Source organism: Manis pentadactyla, chromosome 1 (assembly GCF_030020395.1).
Source record: "Manis pentadactyla isolate mManPen7 chromosome 1, mManPen7.hap1, whole genome shotgun sequence".
In the NCBI taxonomy this organism is placed as follows: Eukaryota; Metazoa; Chordata; class Mammalia; order Pholidota; family Manidae; genus Manis; species Manis pentadactyla.
The window spans coordinates 236,667,642-236,691,867 of NC_080019.1; the positions used below are offsets into that span (position 1 = coordinate 236,667,642).

Genomic DNA, 24,226 nt, shown 5'->3' on the forward strand with positions numbered 1-24,226 from the left:
CTGGAGGAGCACACAGTCGGTCCTCTTTTTTCTAACTGCATGGCTGTGCAGCCCTTCGCTTCCCACCGTCTTCCCCAGCCCTCACACTCTCTAGCCTTGGCTCTTCTTACTAGATGCATGTTGATGAGAGTTACTGGGAAGTTCCGTGTGCCACACAACCAAATAATAGTAGCCGTTTACTGAAACACGCTGTGTGCCCAGCACCACCTTAAGCTCTTCTTGATCCTCAGTCAGCCCTGTGTTCCTGTTGGTCCTGTTGAGCCGGAGTGTTGGAATATTCTTGGAATGAGCCCGGCAGACGCCAGCTCCTCTGCGTTAGAAGGAGGCTCTTCCCCTTGGGTCCCTCCCTGGTCACTTTCTCTCCTGGTCCACAGTGGCTTTGGATGATTGGGAGAGCCAGCACTAAACCACTTGGCTTCGCATTTTTGGTCTTGGCAGATGTATTTCCTTATTGACAATACAAAGTGGACATTTTATCTTTGATGTGGAAGCAGGTTATCTCATTTGTGGGCAGGATGAAATTGTTAGTTTAAACTGTTTAACAGCGATGGTAATTTGTATGGATTTTGACAAAAATGTAATTATCATACAAACATTGTCGGTTGCTCTGGCAGTAGTAGACACTGGACATTCAGACTTATTACAGTATTTGCTCATTCATCCAAGGACTCCAGGTGGTGGCACTTCCACATTCCAAGAGCAGATCAGTGAGCCGTTCTGTACCCCTCAAGGGGTTCTGGAGTAGGGAGATAGCAGAGAGGCAGGTCAGGTCACTCTAGCAGAGCTGTGAGCCTTGTGCTGTGGGAATACAGAGCAGGTGACGCGTCCTCCAAGGAGCGTGAGAGGAGGCTTTGCAGGGGGCGACGTTGCGTGTGTCTGCACGTGTGGCTGAGCGTTTGCAGGGCAGAGCAGAGCAGAATATTCTAGGGGGCAGACCACGGGTACAGTGTGTGCAGTACCTGAGCAGCTGCAAACGTTTAGGTGTGCCTGGAGGATAGGGAAGTTTGGAAAGCAGGGAAGTCTGTGGCACATTTGAGCTGAGATCTGGGGAAACAGGTGTGTGCATGGAGGGAAGGTCCCAGAGCTCTGAGCCGTGACCCTGAGCAGTGGGCCCTAGGCTCCATGCAGAGATGACTGAGGCAGGGTCATGTTCCACCTAGTTTGGTTGGGTGATCTCTTTCTTTCCATGGAGGCCACATGGGGGTCAGCACTATGCTTGGAAGAACAAGGGCCTGTTATTTCTGAATTGTGCTGCTTGAGGGACTTTCACCTGTGAGCATTTTCACGCTCTAGGGTGTCCAGTGACAAAAATAACACAACTGAGCGGTGAGTCCGATGTTCTTCATTCAAGGGACAGTAGCCCATAGGCAGGGGAGGGCAGGGGCCCAGCAGGGCCACTCCCCTCAGGGTGTTGGGCAAGAGTGTGTTTCAGGGCACCAGGAGAGGCCAGGGTGTCCTCCGAGGCTAGGAGGCCCCAGTGCTCAGGGTGAGGCAAGGGAGCCACCAAGCTGGGTGAGGGACTGGCTCACTCCAGGCCTGCGTGATGGGCGGCCTGCCCCGGAGTGCGGGCTGGTGGGGGTTGCGTTGTGATGTGGACGTGGACGTGAATCACCTGTCAGGGGTCACACGGGTCAGATTACTGGCTTCGGTTTTTTCATTCTGTTTGTCTCCCAACTTTTGCAAGTTAATCAGGGAAAAACATGATTTTCTTGAGTTAAATATGTTTTGAGAAACATTTCTGGGGTTCAGGAGAATGTGGCTCTGAAATGCTCTTTCATATATGAATGTGTGTATAAATGCAAACATCATTTACTTCCAGGTGAGAAATGAGAGCACAGCCTCAGTCTGAGCTCTCATGAGTGAGGGGTGTCATCAGTCATGAGTGTAGAATTACTAGCTGTCCTTATAATGATAATTTATTAGAGATTATTTCCTGGGCACAATTACAGGGAGCATTTGGTCCCTCTGAAAAGCAGCTTTGTTGCCTTGGTAACTGATGAGAAAGAATGCCGGGGAACCAGCCGTGGGGCTTATCAGAACCAAGGCCATGAACAGGGTGAACACAGCTCAGGTCCCAGGCGGAAGCGTGTCGGCAGACAGTGCACGCAGGGGCCTCATGGGTCCTGACGAGGCCTGATGAGAGCCGTAGGAACCACCGCCTGACTAGGCACCTGGGAATCCAAGTGCCATCCGCAGACTCAGAAGGGACTTAAAGATCTTTAGCCTGATGACGTTCTAAATCAGCACCTCTCTGGATGGGTTTCATGATAGGAGAGGTCAGGTCAGATGATACAGCCCACCTTCCACTGGGCAGACCTTCTGGAGAGCCTCCTTAGTGTGTGTGGGACGCTGTACTGGGCACCCCGCGGCACAGGGACAGGTCATATTCTCACTTGCTAGGAGCTCCCAGGCAAGGCGCACAATCGAAGATTCTGTTGTGGCTCCCCGAACCCAGAGGGCATAAAGAAGTAGTGTGGTGGAATCACCAAGGAGTCCTTGTGGGGCCGGATCTAGGAGACTTCTCAGAAGAGGTGACTTTGAGTGAAGAGGAACGGGGCCTAGAGGCAAGCAGTTCCAGTGGCAGTGGATTCTAGAATTCACGCCTTCTGGTTCTTAACATTTCTTCCCACCTAGGTGGGAAAGCCTTGCCGGACTGCCTTTTGGGTGAATGTGCACCCCTGAGACTGTGTCTGTAATTCTGGACTGGACTAGAGCCCTGGAAGCACCATCTCATTTTACTGATTAATTAACTTGGTGACAGTCTGACTAGGTTTTCCCATTGCCCGCCGTCGAGGCAGCACTCACCTCACCGGAAAAGTACAAACCCGTTGACCCCTGGTCCCTGGGCTCTCCTGGTATTGCAGAAGGTGTAGGGTAACCAAGCTGTGGGCCGCTCTGCACCCGCCGTCAGCCCCGGGAGCTGTGCTGTCTCAGTGAAGCGGGGACCTGCCTGTTCTGAAGCAGTGGGCAGGCAAGCTCACAGTGCTGGTGCCCTGTGAAAAGATAGGCCCCTCAGGGTAGTTTTCTGGAGATACAACACTTGAGCAGAGGGTTGTAAGGAGGAAGCCACGCATACCTTCTGCATTCTTTGTGTAAAATAGAAGGTAAAGCATCCTTTCAGGGAAACAAGACCGTAATCCAGGTGAGAGGTAGACCTGCACAGCCCCTTCTCCTGCTGTGCCCTCCAAACACACACAGACAGGTGCACGCACTGTTCGATAAAGGAGTTCTGAATTGATCAAAAAGTAAATTACAACTGCAAATGAAAGCTTGAAGTACTTTGCTGAGCAAATAAAGAAAAAGAAAAAGAAAAAACACGTAAAAAAGGAGAGGTATCTAGTGACAATGATAAATTTTTGCCTGGGGCTGTGGGAGGCTGGCAGCCGCAGGCCGGGCGCAGGGTGGGTGGCTCCCCGCCAGCTCCCTGCCAGTCCTGGATGAGCCCGTCGCCCCCCCGCGGGCCCCTCAGCTCTTCTGCAACATGAAGTTATGTGTGAGGAGCACCGCATCCTGATTCTGCTGCGTCCTTCAGGACTGTTTTGTGGAACGATCCTTGTCCCAAAAGAGACTTGAGCAATGGGGTTATGATTTTCTCTGAGCATTTCCTCAGATTCTGAGAGCTATCTTTCCTTTCTCTCTTGTCAAGTGGTTGGTAAAGGTGGGTGTTGGGGACATCGTTGTAGCTGGTGGCCTGCCTGCTTGCCCTCTGTATCGGAGGGGGCCCTGCAGGAGTTCCCTGTCCAGGAACTTAACTTAGTCTTTTTCATTTCACATCAAATTGCTGTTGAGAGTGGTAATACCTCCTTCATACAGGGATACACTTTCCTAGGTTTTTTTTTTTAAGCCAGCATTAGTAAATACATGCTGTGTGTATGCTGCCTTGTTAAATGCTTTCCATGCATATTACTTCACACCACCTGAGGCGCCCGCATCTCTTGCCTTACGTCTGGGCGAGGAGCTTCTGCGCTCCTCGGGGAGCACTTGCCTTCGGTCGCGGCTCCCTGTCTGGGCTGGTACCTCTTGGCCACAGCCACCCCCACCGTCCCACTTTCTTCTTCCGGCTCCTCCAGCTCCTGAGGCCTGTGCTCAGTGTGGTAGCCACGTGCTGGCCTCACCACAGTTCCGACCCGAGGTGTGAAATGTGGTCCAGAACCAGAGCCTTGGTGACTGGCCAGCTTCCCGCTCCTGGGCCCCCCTCCTGGCGTTCTGGCCGACTCACAGACAGAATCATGAGGCAGGATGTGGGAGGCCTGAAGGTTGCAGGGATTTGCAATTCTGTGTACTGCCCTCGCTTTTTTTGGTACTGGGTAGGCCAGCTAGAACTAGTCAGTGGACTCTGAGGAGCAAGTGTCCATGCCTAGGCTGTCCCTATTCACCCCTGCAGGATATGCAGCCAAGTCAGACAGCCACGCTCTTTGGGCACACCGCTGCCCCCCCTTCCTCTGTCAGCTGGTGCACTTGGCGTGGGAAGGAGTCACTGACAAACTGGCTGCTGGGCCCAAGTTCAGGTCACACTGTAAGGTGGGCAAAGCAGTGGACCCAGGATCCAGAGGGTTATTACTAAGGCATAAGAGTGTTAGAACTGAAAGTAGGGGCACCTTAAAGACCTCTTTTCATGGATGAAGAAACAAAGGTGGGCGCAGGCAGAATCATGGCTATGTCGTGGCACAGGGAGAGTTTAACACCTGGTCTTCTGACCCACAAACCAGAGGTGAAAGGCGCCAGTAAACTGAGGGCATGTGTGTCAGGGGGGTGATGAGTGTCTGAGTGGAGGGTGGTACCTGAGGCTCCCCTAATCGCAGGGTATTTTCTAAGACTGTGCCGCATTGCAGTGACACCTCCCTGTGCACTTTCATGACGTTGGCCAGGTAGTGCGCGTGCTCTGAGTGTTCAGGTACAACGTACATATAAAAAAGGTAAGAAAGCCAGAACCCAACCACATCTCATCGCCAGGCCTTCTGCAGCCAGACTGTCCTTACTTCCCTGTGACTGCAGTCAGGTCCTTCCCAGCTCCCCTTCATTTCTTACCCATCCTCACTTCCTTCTCCTTGGCGAGAGCTTTGCCCTCGAGGAAGGTGACCCTGCCCCTTGCCGGTGACCTGTATGTGCTGGTACTGATCTGCTCCAGGTCAGTTCATGTTCCGGACAGCGGTCATGTGGGATTCACATTTTCCCAGCACTGTGACTGGGAGCATGGCGGCCCCGTGCTGGGCCCTGCAGCCAACGCAAAAAGCTGTCAGCTTGTTGGCTGCACACTGGTGGGGACTTGAGGGAACTGTGTGGGTGGGGCGGACAGTGGGGGAGCTGAGTGGGCGGCTTGTGGCTAGAGGCTCCACTGAAGGAGACGTCTTTGGGTTGGGCCTTGGTAATCGCTTAAGATAGAAAAATCTTAAGTTGATATTTTTTCTTAAAAACATTATTAAAATAACCAAATCATTGCAGTTGATGACAAATGGCTTTACAAATCCAACCTGACTTTTCTTCATCTTGGAAGAAGGCATGTCGTATGTTCTTGACAGAATACTGCACAGGGTCCTGGTTAGTACATCACAGTGGCTGCCAGGTGAGGCAGAACTGGGCTCAGTCCAGGGGGAGTGCGGCCTGTTCTGCACTGTGGCTTTTTTGAAAATTTTCTTTTATGGATCCCTCAGTCCCAAATGTACAGTCTGTAAGTTCAAAGCCCCACACAGGGAAGGACCATGTGAATTAGATCAGACCAGAGGGCTCTGGTGGGCGGGTGAAACCCTGAGCCACAGATTGCTGGAGCCCCCAAGTCGCAGAGGTCCGAGGACGATGCACTTCCCAGTGTGCACGCTTGCCTGGTAGTGAGGCCATTACTGGGCCGGAAAGAGCAGAGCTGCTGTACCAGGAACTGGGAGAGTGGGGCAGGGCCAAAGGTGTACATGTGTTGCCAGACAACTGTCCTCTGGGGGGCATGCAGGTCCCCAAAGCCTTGGTCACTGAACTCGTTAAATGAACCCCCGCCCCCAACCATGCAGCGCTGCTGCCCAAGCCCTCCCTGGGTTTTAGGGACTCCACCTGAGTCAGTGTTCAAGTGGATTTGATAGGTTGCTGTGACAGCAAGCCTCCTCTTCCTCTGAGCAATGAGTGCCTCAATTGTGAGACTACCTTAAGGCTTTTTTATTAAGTGAAAATTTGAGCAGCAGTCTGGAGTCATCGTTCTCTAGTGTCGTGGCTGTGAATTGGCAAATGAGTCTTAATTATTGTACAGCAATGTTCTGAGTGGGTAAATGTGGATGTGTGGGCCTTGTGTCAGATAGAGAACATATGGGTGCACATGTCTGCACCAGGGAAGCTGGGCTCATGGCATCCTCAGTGCCCAGCCTGGCACCATTCCGCTTCAGAGCACTGGTTCACAGGAAGTGGCACTGTCAGTGTGACAGTATTTGTGCAGAAAGCCGCAGCAGCTCCCTTTCTCCCTTTTTCGGTCTTTCACACTAGCAAGTGCATTTGGCATGCGGCTGCTGGAGGAGAGTGGAGTGCTGGGGGAGAGAGAGGCTTCGTCATGCATGCCGAGGCCATGGTGTGATGTCGCTGCCAGCTGTGTGATCGGAGGCCATGGTAGAGCTCCAGGAGTGAGGGCAGAGCAGTGGAAGAGACGGTGCCGCTCTCAGACGGCAGCCAGCCCCTCACCCTGCTGCTTGTGGCCGTCTCTGGACGGGCAAGCCTGCAGGGTGCTGAGTGGGCTCCCCAGAGGACATCGGCCACACTGGATCTGAGTGGCAGAGGATAGAGGGCAGGCTGAATGAGATTGGTCTGAGTGTCAGCATGGGCGGGCCCCTGGAGAACAGGCCTGTGAAGAGTGCCCGCTTCCTGGAGCAGAGTAAGTTCTGCGTCCTTGGAGGGAAGCCAGACAAAAGGCATGGTGTTGGAGTGCAGGACCAGAAGTGCCGGGCAGCCTTGGGTCCTCTTGAGAGCAGGTGTGTGATTTCAGAGGCCTGCCGTCCCTTAGAAGGGAGCTGGGCACACCAGAAGACGGCTGCTGTCCACCTGCGGCCCCCAGAGGGGCTGGGCAGGAGCACAGCCCCTCTGGCTCAGGGGTCAGTGATGGGGAAGGACAGGCCAGAGACCTAGAGCCAGCCAGGTGTGGGCTTCCACAGGGCTGCCGGGGTCCCTGCCTGCTGTGCTCAGCAGCAGGAAACCAGTGTTTGGGTCCCCAACTCTAGTCCACTGGCTATGGGCCCTCAGGGCTCAAGGGAGGTGGTTCCAGGACAAAAGAGTGGTGTGCACCCTGACTGCTTGGCAGTGATGACCCCGGGTGGCTTGCGTGGGAGTTCTCCCCCCCGGGGGCGTAGGCACTGGCTCACTGCCGCCCTTCCAAGCAGGGTGGCGGAGGCCCCCGGGACATTTGAGTGCCAGCCCTCACATCAGAGACCATGACAAGGAGTCTGAGAGGCTGAGTCCCGCTGAGGAGGGGGCTTTGCTCAGCTGAGCCCCAGGAAGGAAAGGGCAGTGTGCCGGGCCCTGTCTGGGTTCTCTCGGTTCTCGGCTCCCCCAGCCCTGTGCCTGCCAGAGGGGCCGGACAGACGGCTCTGGCGGGGAGGAAGAACCTGTGTGAAGCGGCCCCATGTGATGGTATGTCTCTAAATTTTGCCTCCGTGGGGAACAGCAGACAGCAAGGAACGAACCAGGTGGCAGGCCCTGGGTGGGGGCATTTGCAGATTGCTCTCTGGTCTGTGCCCATGTGCGTTGGAGGCTTGCCAGGAGTGAGGCCGCCAGTGAGTGTTAGTGGCTCTGGCAGGCCCAGCCCAAACGTGTGCTGGCGTGACGACGGTGTGGCTGACAGGGCTGGGGTGCACGGGGCCGAGGGGGGCGCGGGAAGACACCTCAGGACACCCTGCCCGCCCGTCCCCCGCCCTCCCACCCCTCAGCCCCCTGCTCGTTTGAACCAGATGATTGCTGAGCCCTGAATCATCCAGTCACAGGGGACTGAATTCCTTCCTTGAAAATATGTCACTGGATTCAAAACGGGAGGGTCAGCGCCGACCTGCTTGTTAAGCGGCACTGTGGGTGTGAGCTCTGCTCTCCCTTTTGCTTTTGAGAACGTTCTACTTTTGTTCAAGCTGAAAAGAGCCTTGTAAAGCTGGCTGTTTAGTATTCGTTTCCTGTTCTTTATGTTTGACCCACTCCTGCTTCTGGTTTCCTCCATCTGCATGTTGGGAGGACTCGGGAAGAAGGGGAAAGAGAGAGGCGAGCGGTCTGCTGTCGCCTCCTGCCTTCCTCTCGTCCCCGGCCCTGGGGCTCGGCGCTGGTGCTCTAGAAATCTCCTTGCCTCTGAGTCCAGATTGAGCCCAAAGGGCTGTTACTCACAAGTAGTTAATGGGGATTTAAAGCGTGTTTTGTTTGTTCAAAAAAATAGTTGCTTTTCCTAGGAACTGTTTTTCTCTAACATTTATTCCTCTCAGTGCATTTTTATGAAGTTTTTACTCATCTTCTCTTAAAACCAGAAGTGGCCTGTGCTGGGGAAGGGGAAGTGGGGAGGACCCTTGAAGAGTGACAGGCCTTCATGGTGAAGAGGCTGCTAGTCAGACCCCACAAGGGCCTGGGCTGCCTGCTGCCCACCCAGCTGCGGCAGAGTGGCCACTCCCATGGGTGGGCTCGTGCTGTCTTGTTAGTGGCCTCTAGTGCCCAGTTTGGTGCCATATGCCTTCCAGGCAGATTTTTATTTATTTCAGAACAATTTCATCCTAGTTCACTCTAACAGAAGTTTGTGCTGGTAGAAAAAAACCTAAGGTGCCTGGCAAACCTCACTGATGCAGTCACCTAATAAATGTTTAAGTGCTGACTCGGCCGAATGCTCTGCAGACAAAGCCAGGTGGAAGTCCATTTATTCAGCCTGCCTGCTGTGTGCCAGCCACTCTCAGGCACTGGGCATTGTCCTTACCCTCGAGCAACTTGTGTCTAGTTGGGGTTGGAGGGTGAGTTGCGAATCATGGAGTCTTTGGAGGAGGTGGCCTTGGATGCGAGGGAAAGCCTTCACGGTAAAGGCACCCGTAAGGGCTCGAAGCCCAGGCAGCTCACGTTAGGACGAAGATGCGTGTTGACAGGCACTCCTGCAGAGTGTTTAATTTCAAGAGCGGAGACACTCAGAGGAACTCCAGTTTATGAAAGGGTATTTATTGGCAGTGAATCCAGTTGCAGGAAGGGTACCAGGCTGCAGCCATTGTGTGTCTGTCCCTCAGGACCTTGGCTTTGCCCTAAATGTGCTCCATTCTTTCCCACTTCTGGAAACTGCCTTTTCTCTGCCATCTCTTACTTTTATGTTTTCTTTGACTCCTGGTCTGTATGGGACCCAGGGCTTCTGGCTGGGCACTGGGTTCCCCTTTATGCTACCTCATATCTCAGGAGCCCAGGGTGGCTTGACTAGAATTTTCATGTTTTTCTTTTAGAGAAAGAGCAAGTAAACCTATCTTTTTGGCTCAGTGTGGTCCGGTCAGCTGTGTGCCAGGTACCAATCATAGCCATTGGACCTGCTCACTTCCTTCACCTAGGGGTGCCTCTGGAGGGTGTGGCTTGTGCACATGTGCCAAACAAATTTAGAAGGTTGTTTGGAGCCCAAGCTTCAAATGCCTCCCAGATGTTTAAACCTTGCTCCTGTGTTAAAAAAAAAGAAATGTGGTAACTGCCTGTGACAAAGTAGTTCAAAGTCGGTTTTGGGAGGACTTATGTGTTGTCAGTGGACAGGACTAGCTGGAAGACAGGAGGGCCAGAGGCTGACAATCCTGTGGTGACAGCTTATTCATGTTGTAGTGATGGGAGTGTTGGACACGTATTTTGATTACTGTATTTAGATACTTAGAACTGGGCGTGGCAGGTAAGAGAGAGAGGCGAGAGGTGTGTGGGAGGGGGACGAGGTGATGCAAGCCTGGGCTTCTCAGCAGGTGGTCCAGCTGATGGAAAGGCCGACCGGAAGGGAGTGGCCTCGTGGGGCAGTGGTGAGTGTGCTGCAGACATTGTCCTTCGATGGGGGCGTTTGAGTGGTGGTGTCTGGCAACTGGCTGCCCGGTCTGTACCCCTGAAGCAGAGGAGGAGGGTCATGGGGAGAAGCACCATCTGGGAGGGAGACAGCATTTGCTGCTCATGCGTAGGCCAAGCGTTCTCTCCGGGGACGTTACTTGTACAGCTTGAGGTGTTGTGTGCTTACTTCCGGGCAGGACACATCACGAGGTGTTTCCACTGGTTCCCAGGAATCCCAGTGCCCATTGGAAAAGTTCATGGTGTTTGGGGCTCAGGGGCAACAAGTCACATATTTGGTAAGATACCCTTTCAGGTTGCTTTAGGACAAAGGTATTGCCAGTCTTGTGTGGTGGGGTTTTTTCCTTCTTCACATTTTTAAAACTAAAAAAATATTTTGATTAAAAATACATATGATTTCAAATATCAGAATGTACTGGATTCATTCATCAAGTGAACATTGATTCACCCTTTCCTGCTTAGCTCCTGTAATACAGACAGGTGCTCTGGAAGGAACTCAGCAGACAGTCATGAGGGCATCTGAAAGGACAGATGGATGGGCAGCCTGGACGGGGACCCAGGACTTGAGGAAGGACAGTGCAGCGAGCTTCCTGGGTCTTCTTGTTAACCTCCCACGTATCCTGGTCTCGGAAGTGCCTGCAGCCTGGAATTGCCAATGAGCATAGACCAAAAACAGGGAAAGAGAGAAGGAAAGCCTCCTGTCTGGCCAGAACACCAGGAAAGCAGAAGGTTCCCACACACACCTGGCAGCAGCTGTGGGCTCAGTCCTCCTGCAGTACCGTGTCAGCAGAGCTCACAAGGACCTACCTGCTGACCCCTCTGCAGCCACAACCTGGCAGCAGAGCACTGGTGGAGAAGCCCATCCCCTGACCCAACCGGGTGATGCACCAGCCCAGTGTCCTGCAGCCTTCTGCCAGGCTGCGGGAGGGACCTCGGTGCATTTCCTCTCATGCCCTTGGCCGTAGCAGCAGGAGGCCAGCCAGGTAGGTCCTTCCTGCTCCTGGCAGTGCCAGCAGAGGTGAACTGGAAGGCAGCCGGAGAACAGGGCGGGAGAAGCTCAGTGCACTCCATGTGTCTCAGCACCACCTAGGGAAACCACCTGCCCCGGGATGTACTTTCTGCCTTTGCATCTGTACCTGTGGGGGTCGAGTGACAGCTTCGTGGAGCCTGAAGAATGCAACCGGCCAGAATTGCCTTGCAGGGGCTCGGGGAGCAAAACTGTCACTGAAACTACAGCTAGAGCCTGTGTGTTAGATTCAAGCAGTGATTCCCTGCTGAAGCACAAAATTATGATTTTAGACCAGCCGTTATAAAATTACATCAGCAAACAATTAGAAATTCTCTTGAAACAAATGAAAAACTAGAAAAATCTCAGCAAAGAAATTAAAGTTATTTATTTGCAAATAAAAATTATTTGGAAATAAAGTTATAGAGGAAAAATACAATAATCAAAATATGTGTCTGATAGGCTTAGTAGTACAATGGAAATGTCATAGGATAGAATCGGTGAACTTGACAGATCAATAGAATTTACTCAGTTTAAACAGCTGTGAAAAAATAGACTGAAAAAAAAAAACCACCTCAAAGGTTTCTGTGACAATAACAAAAGGTCTCACATTTGTGTTATTGGGATCCCAGGAGATGAAGAATGGGAGGCTGGAGAATTATTTGAAGAAATAATGACTGAAAAAAAACTTCCCAGATTGTTAAAAGATATAAACCTACAGATTCGAGAAACTGAATGAACCCCAAATAGGAAACCCAGAGGAATCTATGCCAAGACATAGCATAACGAAGCATCTGCAGACTGAATCAAAGAAAAGAATTTTAACAACAATCACAGAAAAATGACGTGCTGTCTGCTGCCACCACCACAGATGGCAGTGTGGTGCTCAGCAGAAGTGCTGAGAGAAGATGGGTCAACTGCAAATTCTGGGCCTGGTAGAATTATCCTTCAGGAGTAAAGGGAAAATAGTGCCATTCTTAGAGGAAAGGTTAGATTTTGTTGTTAAGTGGAGATGCCCTTGGAGAATGGCTAACCATCTCTCAGGGAGGATGAGATGTGGTCATAGCAGGCCTGGACTTCAGACATGAAAGAGTAATGGAGTGGGTAAAATAGGAGTGATGTAATGCCTGTCCTCATGAATTTCTAAAATCACATTTAATGAGTTAAGCAAAAATTACACCATCTGGTGTGGTGCTCAGGGTATGAAAAGGAGATACTAAGTAAGACATTATGTTTAAAAAGCATGGAGGCGGAAGATCAAGTGGAAGTAATCCTTCAGTGATTCACTCCGAGTAGGAAAATGTGGCCCCAAAGTGGCTGCTGAGGGAGGTCTGGAAACCAGCATGCTCAAAACATAACAAAACAAGAAGGGAATTCCGAAAACACACAGAGAGGCAAAAGAAATGGGGAAAGTAAAAAGCAAATAGTAAAATGGTGGGCATAAGCCCATGCACATAACTGGTTACTTTAAATGCAAATAATCTAAATACAACAATTAAAAGATGCTGGAAGAGTAGGTTTTTTAAAAAAATGACCCAAGTACATGCTGTCTGCAAGAAATGCATGTGAAGCATAAGGATATATGCAGGTTCAATGTAAAAAGATAGAAAAACATATGTATCATGTTAACATTAACTTTTAAAAAGCAAGTGACTATATTAATATCAAAATGGATTCAGAGAAAAAAAGTAAAGAATCTGTCCACCGAGAAGACAGCATTTCCAAATGTGTATGCACCAACACACCGGGTTTCAAAATGCATGAAACACTGACAGAGTGGAAAGGAGAAACGGGCCAGTGCACAGCTCCAGGTGGGCAGTTCTGCGTCTCTCTGTAAGCAGTTGATAGAACTACTGGACAGAATACTAGCAAAGGCAAAGGAGAATTTACACCACCACAAAACAACAGAATCCAGTTGACATTTACAGAAATTCCACCGAAAAATAGCAGAATGTACATTCTTTGCAAGCATATGGAACATTCACCAACATGGATCCTGGGTCATGAGACAAACTTCAATACATTTAAAAGATCAAAATCACATAGAAGGTAAACATATTCCATTAAGTTTTACCATAATGGAATCAAATTAGAAACCAATTATAGAAAGACCATAGGAAGATCTTCAAACACTTGGAAATTAAACAGTACACCTCCAAATAGTCCATAGGTCAGAGGAAGTTCTAAAAGGAAATTGTAAAAATACAGTGAATTGAAAGAAAGTAGAAATGAACATGTCAAATTTTGTGGAATACAGCTGTTACCATGCTGTTATCATGGCACCAAATCCTTATGTTAGAAAAGGTCTTAAATCAGTAATCTAAGTTGCTACTTCCAGAAACTAGATAAAGAACAAAATAAATCCAAAGTGAGTAGAAATCAGGGAAATTGTAAAAAAACACACAAATCTATTAAACCAAAAGCTGATTCTTACAAAAAACAAAACACAATACAGTGGATAACCCTTAACAGAAGTGTCAAAGAGAAAGACAAAGAAGACACCAGACAACAAATGGGAGTGGGTGTCAGGACAGCCACCAGTGGGATAGGGGGTGCTAGGGGCACGCCTCTCTCCAGGTCGACAACGTAGAAGACATGGGCCAGTCCCTTGAAAACCACAAATTTCCAAAACCCAAACAAGATGAAATGGATAACTTGAATAAGCACTAATGAAACTGACTTTTAAAAAATTAATTAATTAATTTTGTTGTCATTAATCTACAATTACATAAAGAATATTATGTTTACTAGGGTCCCCCCTTCACCAAATCCCCTCCACAAACCCCATTACAGTCACTGTCCATCAGCGTAGTAAGATGCTGTAGAATCACTACTTGTCTTCTCTGTGTTGCACAGCCCGCTCCGTGCCCCCCCCCCCATTATACATGCTAATCGTAATGTCCCCTTTCTTTTTCCCCACCCTTATCCCTCCCTTTCTCCCCAGTCCCTTTCCCTTTGGTAACTGTTAGTCCATTCTTAGGTTCTATGATTCTGCTGCTGTTTTGTTCCTTCAGTCTTTCTTTGTTCCTATAGTCTTTGGGTTTGAGGTGAGTCTCTTGTAAGCAGCATAGAGATGGGTCTTGCTTTTTTATCCATTCTATTATTCTGTGTCTTTTGATTGGTGTTCAGTCCATTTATATTTAGGGTGATTATTGAAAGATATGTACTTATTGCCATTGCAGGCTTTAGATTCATGGTTGCCAAAGGTTCAAGGTTAGCTTTTTAAGTATCTTACTGTCTAACTTAACTCACTTATTGAGCTATTTTAAACACTGTCTGGTCATTCTTTATTTTTCTCCCTTCTTATTCCTCCTCCTCCGTTCTTTATATGTTGCTTGTTTTATTCTGTGCTCTTTTGTGCTTCCTTTAACTGCTTTTGTGGGTAGTTGATTTTATTTTTTGCCTTTAGTTAGTATTTGGTTGGTCTGCTTTCTTTGCTGTGATTTTATTTTCTCTGATGACATCTATTTAGTCTTAGAAGTGCTCCCATCTAGAGCAGTCCCTCTAAAATACCCTGTAGAGGTGGTTTGTGGGAGGCAAATTCCCTCAACTTTTGCTTGTCTGGGAATTGTTTAATCCCTCCTTCATATTTAAATGATAGTCATGCTGGATATAGTATCCTTTGTTCAAGGCCCTTCTGTTTCATTGCATTAAGTATATCATGCCATTGTCTTCTGGCCTGTAGGGTTTCTGTTGAGAAGTCTGATGATAGCCTGATGGGTTTTCCTTTGTAGGTCACCTTTTTCCTCTCTCTAGCTGCCTTTAAAACTCTGTCCTTGTCCTTAATCTTTGCCATTTTAATTACTATGTGTCTTGATGTTGTCCTCCTTGGGTCCCTTCTGTTGGGGGTTCTGTGCACTTCCGTGGTCTGATCGATTATTTCCTCCCCCAGTTTGGGGAAGTTTTCAGCAACTATTTCTTCAAAGACACTTTCTATCCCTTTTTCTCTCTCTTCTTCTTCTGGTACCCCTATAATGTGGATATTGTTCCTTTTGGATTGGTCACACAGTTCTCTTAATATTGTTTCATTCCTGGAGATCCTTTTAGCTCTCTCTGTGTCAGCTTCTATGTGTTCCTGTTCTCTGGTTTCTATTCCATCAATGGCCTCTTGCATCTCATCCATTCTGTTTATAAATCCTTCCAGAGTTTGCTTCATTTCTGTAATATCCTTCCAGACATCATCCCTTATCTCTTGCTTATTTCTCTGCGGCTCCATCAGCATGGTTATGAGCTTTATTTTTAATTCTTTTTCCGGAAGACTGGTTAGGTCTAGCTCCTTCTCAGGGTTTGCGTCTGTGATCTTGGTCTGTATCAATTTCTTCTGCCTTTTCATGGCGATAGATATATTTGTGGGGAGCTGGTGCGTGTGTTGGGTAAGAGAAAGTCCCTTCTTGGTCTGTGGCCTTCCTCTCCTGGGAGAACAGCGGCCTCTAGCGGCTTGTGCTGGGCAGCTGCGTGCACACGGGGCTTCTGATCTTGCCTGGCGGCTATGGAGTTTGTTTAGCTCTGCAGTTGCTGTGGGCGTGGCCGGCCTCAGGCGGCTGCTCCAATATGGCGGGGCCGCGTCGGAGGAGGAAGAGGCGGGAGGCTGTTTATCATGGTGAGGGGCCTCCGAGCTGTGCTGCGGGGGTTCGGGCGCCCAGAGTTCCCCGGGATTCGCAGCTGCTGGGCTAAGTGTCCCGGGGCGCTTCCGTCCAGCTGTGGGGTCCCTGTCCCTTTAAGACTTTCAAAAAGCACTCGCTTTTCTTTGTCCTGGGTGCGCCGGCTGCGGGGACCTGCTCACAGGTCTTGCTGCCCTGTTTCCCCAGCATCCAGCACCCCATGCACTGTGTCTGCACTCTGGCCCGGATGGCTGGGGCTGGGTGTTCGGCAGTCCTGGGCTCCGTCTCCCTCCTGCTCTGCCTGCTCTTCTCCCGCCGGGAGCTGGGGGGAGGGGCGCTCGGCTCCCGCGGGGCCGGGGCTTGTATCTCACCCCCTTCGCGAGGCGCTGGGTTCTCTCAGGTGCGGATGTGGTCTGGCTGTTGTCCTGTGTCTTCTGGTCTCTCTTTTAGTATTAGTTGTATTTGTTGTATTTTCAAAAATATATATGGTTTTGGGAGGAGATTTCCGCTGCTCTACTCACACCGCCATCTTGGTTCTCGGGTCCTGAAACTGACTTTTTAATTTACCAGCTTCTGATGGTTTCAGAGGAGGATTTTACCGTGTATTTAAAGAATAGTTAACACCAATTTTACACATTCCCTTCCAGAAAATATGAAAGGAGTGAACACTTTTTTATGAAGTGTTAATGAAGTCAGTGTCATCCTGACACCGAAACCATGCAAAGATAGTACAGAACAGTGCACCAATGTCTCTTGTGAACTTAGATGCAGACATTCTTAACGAAATATTAACAAATCACACCCAGTAATATCTGAAGATAATTATATACCACAGCCAAGTGAGATTTGTCCCTCAAAATGCAAGGCTGGTAGGCTGGTTCAGTAATCAAACACCAGTCAGTGTTATCCATACCAACAGTCTAAAGGAGAAAAATCATAAACACAGAAAATGCATTCAACAAAATCCAACACCCATTCTTGATAAGACTCATCAAGGAATAGAGGGGAACTTCCTCACCTGGAAAAGGATCACCTACAAACCAAACCCCCACACCCCCCAACATCATAGTTCTCAGTGACAGGCTGAAGGCTTCTGCCTAAGATGGGGACAAGGGTGCCTGCTCTCAGCACTCCTACTTCATATAGTCCTGGAAGTTCTGATTAGCCCCATAAAGCAAGGAAGGGAAACAAAATGCATGTAGATTAGAAAGGAAATAAATCTGGCTGTATTTGTAGATGACACGATTGTTTACATAGGAAATTCCAAGGGCGCTACCAAAGAAGTCCGAGAATGAGGCAGTGAGTTCAGGAAGGCCACAGGATCAGTTGCATTTCCATGTATTAACAGTGAAACTGTATTAAAGTTCTGCCCGTAAACACTTACAGCAGTTCTATTCATAATAGCAAACAACTGGAAACAACCAGAATGCCCTCCATGGTGAGGGGTTGACTGCGCTGTAGAGCGTACCGTGGAGCAGCTCTCAGCAGACCAAGGGAACTGGTGCAGCAGCTTGGATGCATCTCAGGAGTGGAGTATTCAGGAGAGCTGCATACTATACAAGTCCATCTATTTTCTTCAAGTGATACTGTAGAGTTGAGGCTTAGAGATTGGGAAGGGCAGAGGGAGCCCCTAGGATGGGGCGGGGGTGCGTTCTCGTCGTCAGCTCCCTGGACCTGTGTGTGTGCGCACTCCCAGAGGTGGTGGTGTGTGAACCTGGGAGAGCCTCGTACCTGTACCCACTGCCTGGTTTGGTAGTGTGCCCCCAGCTGTGCCAGTGGTGTGAGTGTGTGTGTAAATGTGTGTGAAGGGAACTCTGGCCTTCTTGTTGGACGTTTTCTTGCAGCTTCCAATGGATCTAATTATTTCAAAACAAAAGCTTTTAAGGTAAAGCTTCCTGCCTTCCCTAGTTTTGTGCTCCGTTACCCCTATCCTGAAATTGTTACCATTGCTTTGTTTCATCATGATATCCCTCCGAAGCCTTTTTTGAAATGCATATACAAATGTATTTGCCACAGAAAATTATTTTCCGGTACCTTGTCTAGATAGATGGTTTCATGTTATATACATACTGTTCTGAGCTTTTTTTCACTTAACAGAGATGGTGCTGCATCAGTCATGCTTTTTCAGACTCAGAGGTTACTTTGATGTTTCTACCATCTCACTATAACCACTTTCCTATGAACAGACCATGCATCATTTCTTCCCTTTGCTGTTAGAAACAGCGCTCTGGTGACAGGTGTTACACACTTGCTATTTTGGAGGTGTGTAAGTATCTCTCCAAGACAAATATCTAGGAATTAATGTCTTGATTAAGATTTATGTATTATACTTTTCAGACCCCAGTGAGTGCCCTGCGTATGCGTTGTATTCCTTCGCACACTTACCAGCAGTGTGTATCTGCATATTGTCCCCAACAGATATTTTCAAATTTTAGGGCTTTTGACAATAGGTTAAAAATGGCATCTCAGTGTAGTTTTAGTTTACATATATCTGAAAGATTGGATATCTTTTTGTATTTTCGGAAGTAATTTGTATTTTTCCTGTAAATGGGTTTTCATATCTTTTGGCCAGTTTTCTAGTGGGTTGTTGGGTTTTATAGAAGTTACTGATTTGCAGGAGTAATTTATATAGTAAGGTCTTTGTCTTTGCTGTGAGGTTCAATATTTTTTTGCTCTTTATCTTCTGCTCTTTTTTTGGGGCTTATCTTTTTCTTGGGGCCACATCGAAGTTTAAAATTTCTCTTTAGTCAGACTTACTTTTTGTGGCTGCTAGATTAAAGGTCTTTGCCGCACCCAAGCTGTAAATTTTATGGTATTTTAATGTTTCGGTGTGTAGCCCTGTTGAAATCTAGAGTCACTGTGGACTTTATTTCTGGCTCCAGGACTGATTTCATGGGTCTCCCCAGCCTCGGAAGTCTGGGTCACTGCTAGGACTAGATCAGGTCGACCTCCCGCCCTCCCCGAGTGCTGCACGGGGACAAGGGGGAAGGGGGGTGCGCTGGAAGGTCCTCCCATCTCAGCAGCCTCATGCCCGGTGGTAGGCTCTCGGGGAAGAGGGCTTTGTCCTGTGTGCTCAGGGGATCAGTGGCCCGGTGACGGAACCCTTTTGCTGGTCTCCAGGGAAGGGAGACCAAACCTGAAGGGCCATTTCCTTTCACCGGTCATTTGTGCCAGTTCCACTTAGGTTGCTTCTCCACAGGGACAGGCCGCTGGAATCTCTCAAATCGAAAACCATCCATCGAGGGGAGCTGGGAGTCTTGCCCACGCTTGAGCAGCACGTCCTGTGAATCTTTTTCAGAATGAAGTGCTGGTTATAGCTGTCTGCCTGTGCGGATACTTGCATTTTCAAACTGGGTGTGAAAAACATTTGCTTAGGGTAACTTTTCCCCTCCTTAGGAGTAGCTAAGCCGGAAGATGGGTGGCCGGCTGTGGGCGTGGCCGGAAGTGACGTCACCGCACCGCCCAGCAAGGAGCTCCCGCCGAGCCCAGGGAAGAAGGCAAGGGTAGGTGCCCGGGCGCTGGGCTGGCTTCTGTTACTGTGACTCGTAAAAACAGTATCTGATGCTATTATTGCTTGCATCATGAATGAAATTTCTTTTTTCTGAGCCATTATGAGTCCTTCCTCAAGTTTAGAAATGTTGAGAAAATAGTTTATGTTCCCGTTTTACCATAGTGGCCTAATCATACCGTGAAATCTCAGCTTTCCATCCCATGGTCTTGAACATCTGTGGAAATGGCCTGGGGTCATTTCTGCTGCCTTGAGACAGCAGCAGAGGGAGTCACGGAGCTCCCAGAAACAGGTTCTGGACTCCCTGGGTGGAAAGGGAGCACAGATTTTTAGGGTGTATCATAGCTTTGGACACTTACTGGTGCTCACCACAAAGCAGAGGCGCCCTTCCGGTGTCTGTGAACAGGGCACTGTTGTGGCCCCATGGAAGTCACAGGGAATAACAGCTTAATCACCCGTGGGTGACTTTCTTCGTAGAAGTAACGCAGCCACCGAAAGCAAGCTAGAGTGTTACTAAACTTAAATCTTCAGGTGCCAAACCACGTACCCTCGTGGTACTGTCAGTCAGAAGCCGTTCCCAGGTTTCTTTGTCTCCACCCTGGTTTCTTCCCGCTATTTACATGCTCAGAAGAAAGGAATGCTAATTTTCAGTTGCGTATCTCCTCATTGCTTATAATTTTACTTTGAATTGTGCAGTTTATACATTCTTTTACATTTGTTTTTATTCTTGTCTGTGTGTTTGATGTTGGCCTTTAAAAAAAAACAACAAATCAACTTAAAGCCTTTGGCCACCACTCAGCCTGCAAAGACTTCAACATCGAAAGTCAAAACACAGCCCACTTCTCTCCCTAAGCAGCCAGCTCCCACCACCTCTGGTGGACCGAATAAAAAACCCATGACCCCTGCCTCAGGCTCAGTGCCAGCTGTCCCACCCAAACGCCCCACGGCCACCACCGCCAGGCCCTCCACTTTACCTTCAAGAGACCTGAAGCCCAAGGTGAGTACCTCCTCAGCACTCTGCCAGAGAAGAGCTTCCCCCAGGTGTCCTGTACTCTCTCGTTGCTGCTAGACCTGGAGTCAGGCTGGTGGGCCTGGGAAGGCAAGAGAATGCAGAGGGTGACTTGAAAACCTGTGTGGGGTTCACGGTGCGGCCACGGCATGAAGGCCTTTACACTCGGTACACTTTCCCTGCCCTGCTCGGAAGCACCATGGACTCTCCTTTGGTACCTCTTCACTTGTCACCAATCTGAGCCAGTTCCCCTACTCCAGACACTCATTTTTGGTATAATTCCTGCATTAAATTCCCAGTCAGATTCAGATCATTGTCTTTCTCTTTAATCATCTGTGGAAGTGAATTTTACCTACTGGTTTTGTGATCCCACTTCTAGCTCCCTTCAAAGGTCCCAGCACCTTGGGACGGCTCACTGTTCTTTAGTGCCAGGCAACCCCTCATGGGATCCCTTCTCCGGTGTTCTGGTTTCCAGTTCTTCCACAGAGGCCTAGAAGCTGGGGATCGTCCTCAGGAGGGCAGTGGGTGGAATCTGTGGCTGCATTCCTGAACGTTTTGGGCCTTTAGGTCAGCTAGATGTTGTTCTTTAAATCATGGTGAGAAGTAGTTTTCCCTGTTAAAATGTCTAGAACCTAGGAACTGTAGTCTAGGTTGGAACCCTGGCCAAGAAACTGAGAAATCCAATCTAGGAATGATTACTCTTAAAGCCGCTGATCCTCAATGCCCAGCTGACTGCTTTTCTTGATCGTTAGGATATAATTGATGTGAATGAGGGCAGAGGGAGGTGCCTGGAGCCCAGCACAGCCTGTTCCACCCTCAGCGGCAGATCCTGGGCAGGCAGGGCGGGTGTCCGGTGAAATTTCACTCTGTAACAATAATGAAGTTCTGTACCCATTTCTTTACACATGCTCACTCCCCTAATTCCCTCTGGTTGGCCGCGATGCACACTCGAGTGCCCTCATGGGACAGCTCAGTCAGACGGCCTTCCTACAGTCAGTGCTACGAACTGGTGGAGCTGCCGTTCCGACTTGGGCCCAGCTCTGGTGCTGACGCCCAGGGCCTCTGGGCACTGTGTTCTCAGGACTTTCGCCACACATCCCTTAGACAGCATTCCAAGGTAGAGCCGACATGAAGAGGTGATCTGTGTTGTAGCTATTGCTCCTGTTTGTCTTTTGGATGAGGAACAGATAGGAACGTTTTGAGAGAGTGATAAAAACTGACGTCTAATGGCGTGATATATTTAATGCAATGAAACAGAAGGGCCTTGAACCAAGAATACTATATCCAGCACGATTATCATTTAAATATGAAGGAGGGATTAAATAATTCCCAGACAAGCCAAACTGACGTCTAATGACATTCATTTTTATCCTTATTTGGCAGAAAGATTATAGATGCAAAGAGAGAGAAAAGCTTGCCAGAAAAAATAAGTAGATGTGTGATTCTGGCATAAGAGAAGATATAAATTGAGAAATAGCAGAAGACCTCCAGTTGTGAAGGCAGGCTGACACCCGAGGAGTGTCACATTCTTCAGGGGTTTCCATCTCAAGGGTCTTTTTCTAACTTATTTTATCATTGTTATTCTTACTAGCAAAATAGTAAGACCCCACTGGGTGATTCTGAATCATAGTCATAGTTTTGAGAATTTGAGGGAGACTCAGAGAGCCTTGTCTAGCCCTCAAATTTTAGAGCAAACAGAGATGGGGAGGGACTCCTTCTGCACAAAATCCCAGTGTATTTCCAGACAGAGTTGGTAGCTGACCCAGTTCCTCTGATTGCAACTGCAGGGTTCTGCATGCCATGCTTAGAAGGGCCATTACTGCCTTCGCTGGTCTAGGCTTTATGGAACTGGTACCAACCCTTAATTTCTGAGCATCTCCTGAGCCTGTTTCCCACCCAAGCAGTGCTCTGCTGGTGCCCGTCAGCACACTGCCCTCCTGCGGCCGCTTCTCTTAGCTGGAGATGGGCCCACTGTGTCTGTGGTGTGGCTTACTCTTGTGGTGAAGTGGGGTGCTGGTTCATCAGAGTGGTGTGTCCACCCCCCGTTCCTATAGAAACAGGCTAAATTGATTCCTTCCCTTCCTGGCCCCTGACCGTAGGAGCTGATGGCCAGGCTGCTGCACTTGAAGGGCCACCTGCTTGCAGCAGCTGTGGCTCCCTGTCTCTCCTCCCTCTGCTGGTCTGATGTGCGCCCCCACCTCCCAAATGCCATCTCTGCTCTTTGGCTCCTAACATCACATACATGATTAAGCTGGTTCCAACTTCCTCTAACCAGATGAGGAAATAGAGCCCAGAGAGGCTCAGTGATGTGCCCTGTGGGGTGGTGGCTGGGCCAGGAGCCCGGCTTCTGACCCTGAGCCAGTGCACCCTGTTAGTATTCACTGGGAACATCTGTGCTGCAAGGATGGCTGAATCGGACTGGATGTCATCTTTAATTTTTGTTTTCATGTGTGCTCTAAGTCTTTGGTCAGATACTGAATGCAGTAGATTCAGTGTCAACCTGCAGTCGTTCTGAGGCAGAGATGGTGTTCCCCTCGGGCCATCACCCCTGTCCAGGCTGGGTTGGTGCCGTTTACCTCCCTCCTTCCTGGAGCAGGTCACACAGCACCCTACATGGCCACCTTCTCAGGCCATCTGGAGGGACAAGACCCTAGAGCTTCACCTGCTTTTCTGTCTGGAGCTGCCCCACCCATGGGGACCCCTTTCCCCTGCATGTGCTCGCCGGGAACTGGCCATGGGCCTGCACCCCTCACCCCACTTCTCTGTCCCCAGCCTACTGCGGAGGCAAAGGTCCCCGAGAAGCGGGCCTCGCCCCCCAAGCTGGCCTCTGCCCCAGCCTCCAGGCCTAGCTCCAGGAGTGCCCAGGTGGCTCCCAGAGGCACAGCAGCCGTCACCCAGGGGGCTGGCGGCAGGAGCCCCCCAGCAGCCCTGCCCAGGAGGCCCCCAGGTGAGTCCGGCCCCTTCCTTCCCTGGGAACCAGTGGGGCTGTGGGGCCCTGGCTTTGCCCCAGCTGCGGCTCCAGCTGGCATCGTGGAGGCTTTGCGGATCTGCTGTGTGCCGGCCTTGGATGGGTTCAGCGAGCAGGGGGACCTCCACTCCGTGCGAGTTAGCGGTGGTCTGTTCAGAAAATCTGGAGTGAATTCCTGGGTAGATCGCTCTATATTCCTCGGTGACTACCAGCACTAAGCATGCTGTGGCCCAGGGCGCTCGTGGTAGGAAGTAGGCCATTCCATCCCATCAGCACCGCTTCTGCAGCCACATGTGAGGCAGGTCATGACTGTAGCCATGCCCAGCCTTGAGCCACGGTCCTTACGTGGCTGCCTGATAGCTCCCTGTTCCCACACACGCATGCAGCTCTGGGCCCAGAGGGGTGCCCACTAACTGGCAGTGACGTGTGAAGCTCAGAATGGGATGAGCGGTTCGCTGGGTTGATCTGTTCAGTGTGGGGTTAACGAGTATGTGTCTGTGCAGCTGTCAGGACTGAGGGGAGGCCTGCAGATGTGAAGAAGGTGGCACCAGGTAATGCCCCGCACGTGCAGACCCTGCCCCCTCGGGGCTGTGTGCCACCCTCTTGCTCTTGCCTGGAACGCTCACGGTCTCTCACTCCTCCCTCTGCAGCTGACTCCGGTCGCTCCAAGAGCACCACCACCAGTTCCCCGAAGAGGACTGTCCCTGCGCCTGGGGCAGCGCTCCCTGCTGGGGGTGCTCCAGGTCGCGTCAAGCCTGCATCCACGCCTGTCCGGCCCTCTGGGACGCCTCCAGTGGACAAGAAGCCCATGTCAGCCAAGCCCAACTCTTCTGCCCCCAGGGTGGGCCTCCTGGCTGCCCGGACCTCTGCCTCTGATTTGAAGAGTGTCCGCTGCTTGGAGAACAACAAGCATCAGCCAGGAGGAGGCCGGGTGGGTCCTCAGCGTTCTGTCCCTGCTTCCTCCCCTGCCAACCTCTAATCAGTCCCCAGACATGGCCTCTCACCACAAGGGGTCCCGCAAAGAAGGGCCATCAGGGTATGGCCTCCAGAGCTCTGTGCAGGCGACAGACCCTGGGCGTGTCCCCAGTTCTTTGTGGCCCTGTCCCCTGCACCGAGCTTCAGGTGAGGGAGAGGGCAG

The 24,226-nt window shown here is 50.1% G+C and overlaps 1 protein-coding gene across 15 annotated transcripts in view; it reads left to right on the forward strand.

The window, feature by feature from the left end:
- Nucleotides 1-24,226, forward strand: part of MAP4 (microtubule associated protein 4) — a 182,089-nt gene that overhangs the window by 147,657 nt on the left and 10,206 nt on the right. For 11 of the 15 annotated variants that reach the window (XM_057488124.1, XM_036877690.2, XM_036877685.2 and 8 more), the window contains 5 exons: nt 19,000-19,106; nt 19,893-20,108; nt 22,893-23,067; nt 23,592-23,639; nt 23,739-24,019. In XM_057488124.1, coding sequence (XP_057344107.1) covers nt 19,000-19,106; nt 19,893-20,108; nt 22,893-23,067; nt 23,592-23,639; nt 23,739-24,019 — 827 coding nt within the window. The remainder of the gene's footprint in view (nt 1-18,999; nt 19,107-19,892; nt 20,109-22,892; nt 23,068-23,591; nt 23,640-23,738; nt 24,020-24,226) is intronic. The other 4 variants (XM_057488118.1, XM_057488146.1, XM_057488113.1 and 1 more) reach the window with 3 other exon arrangements.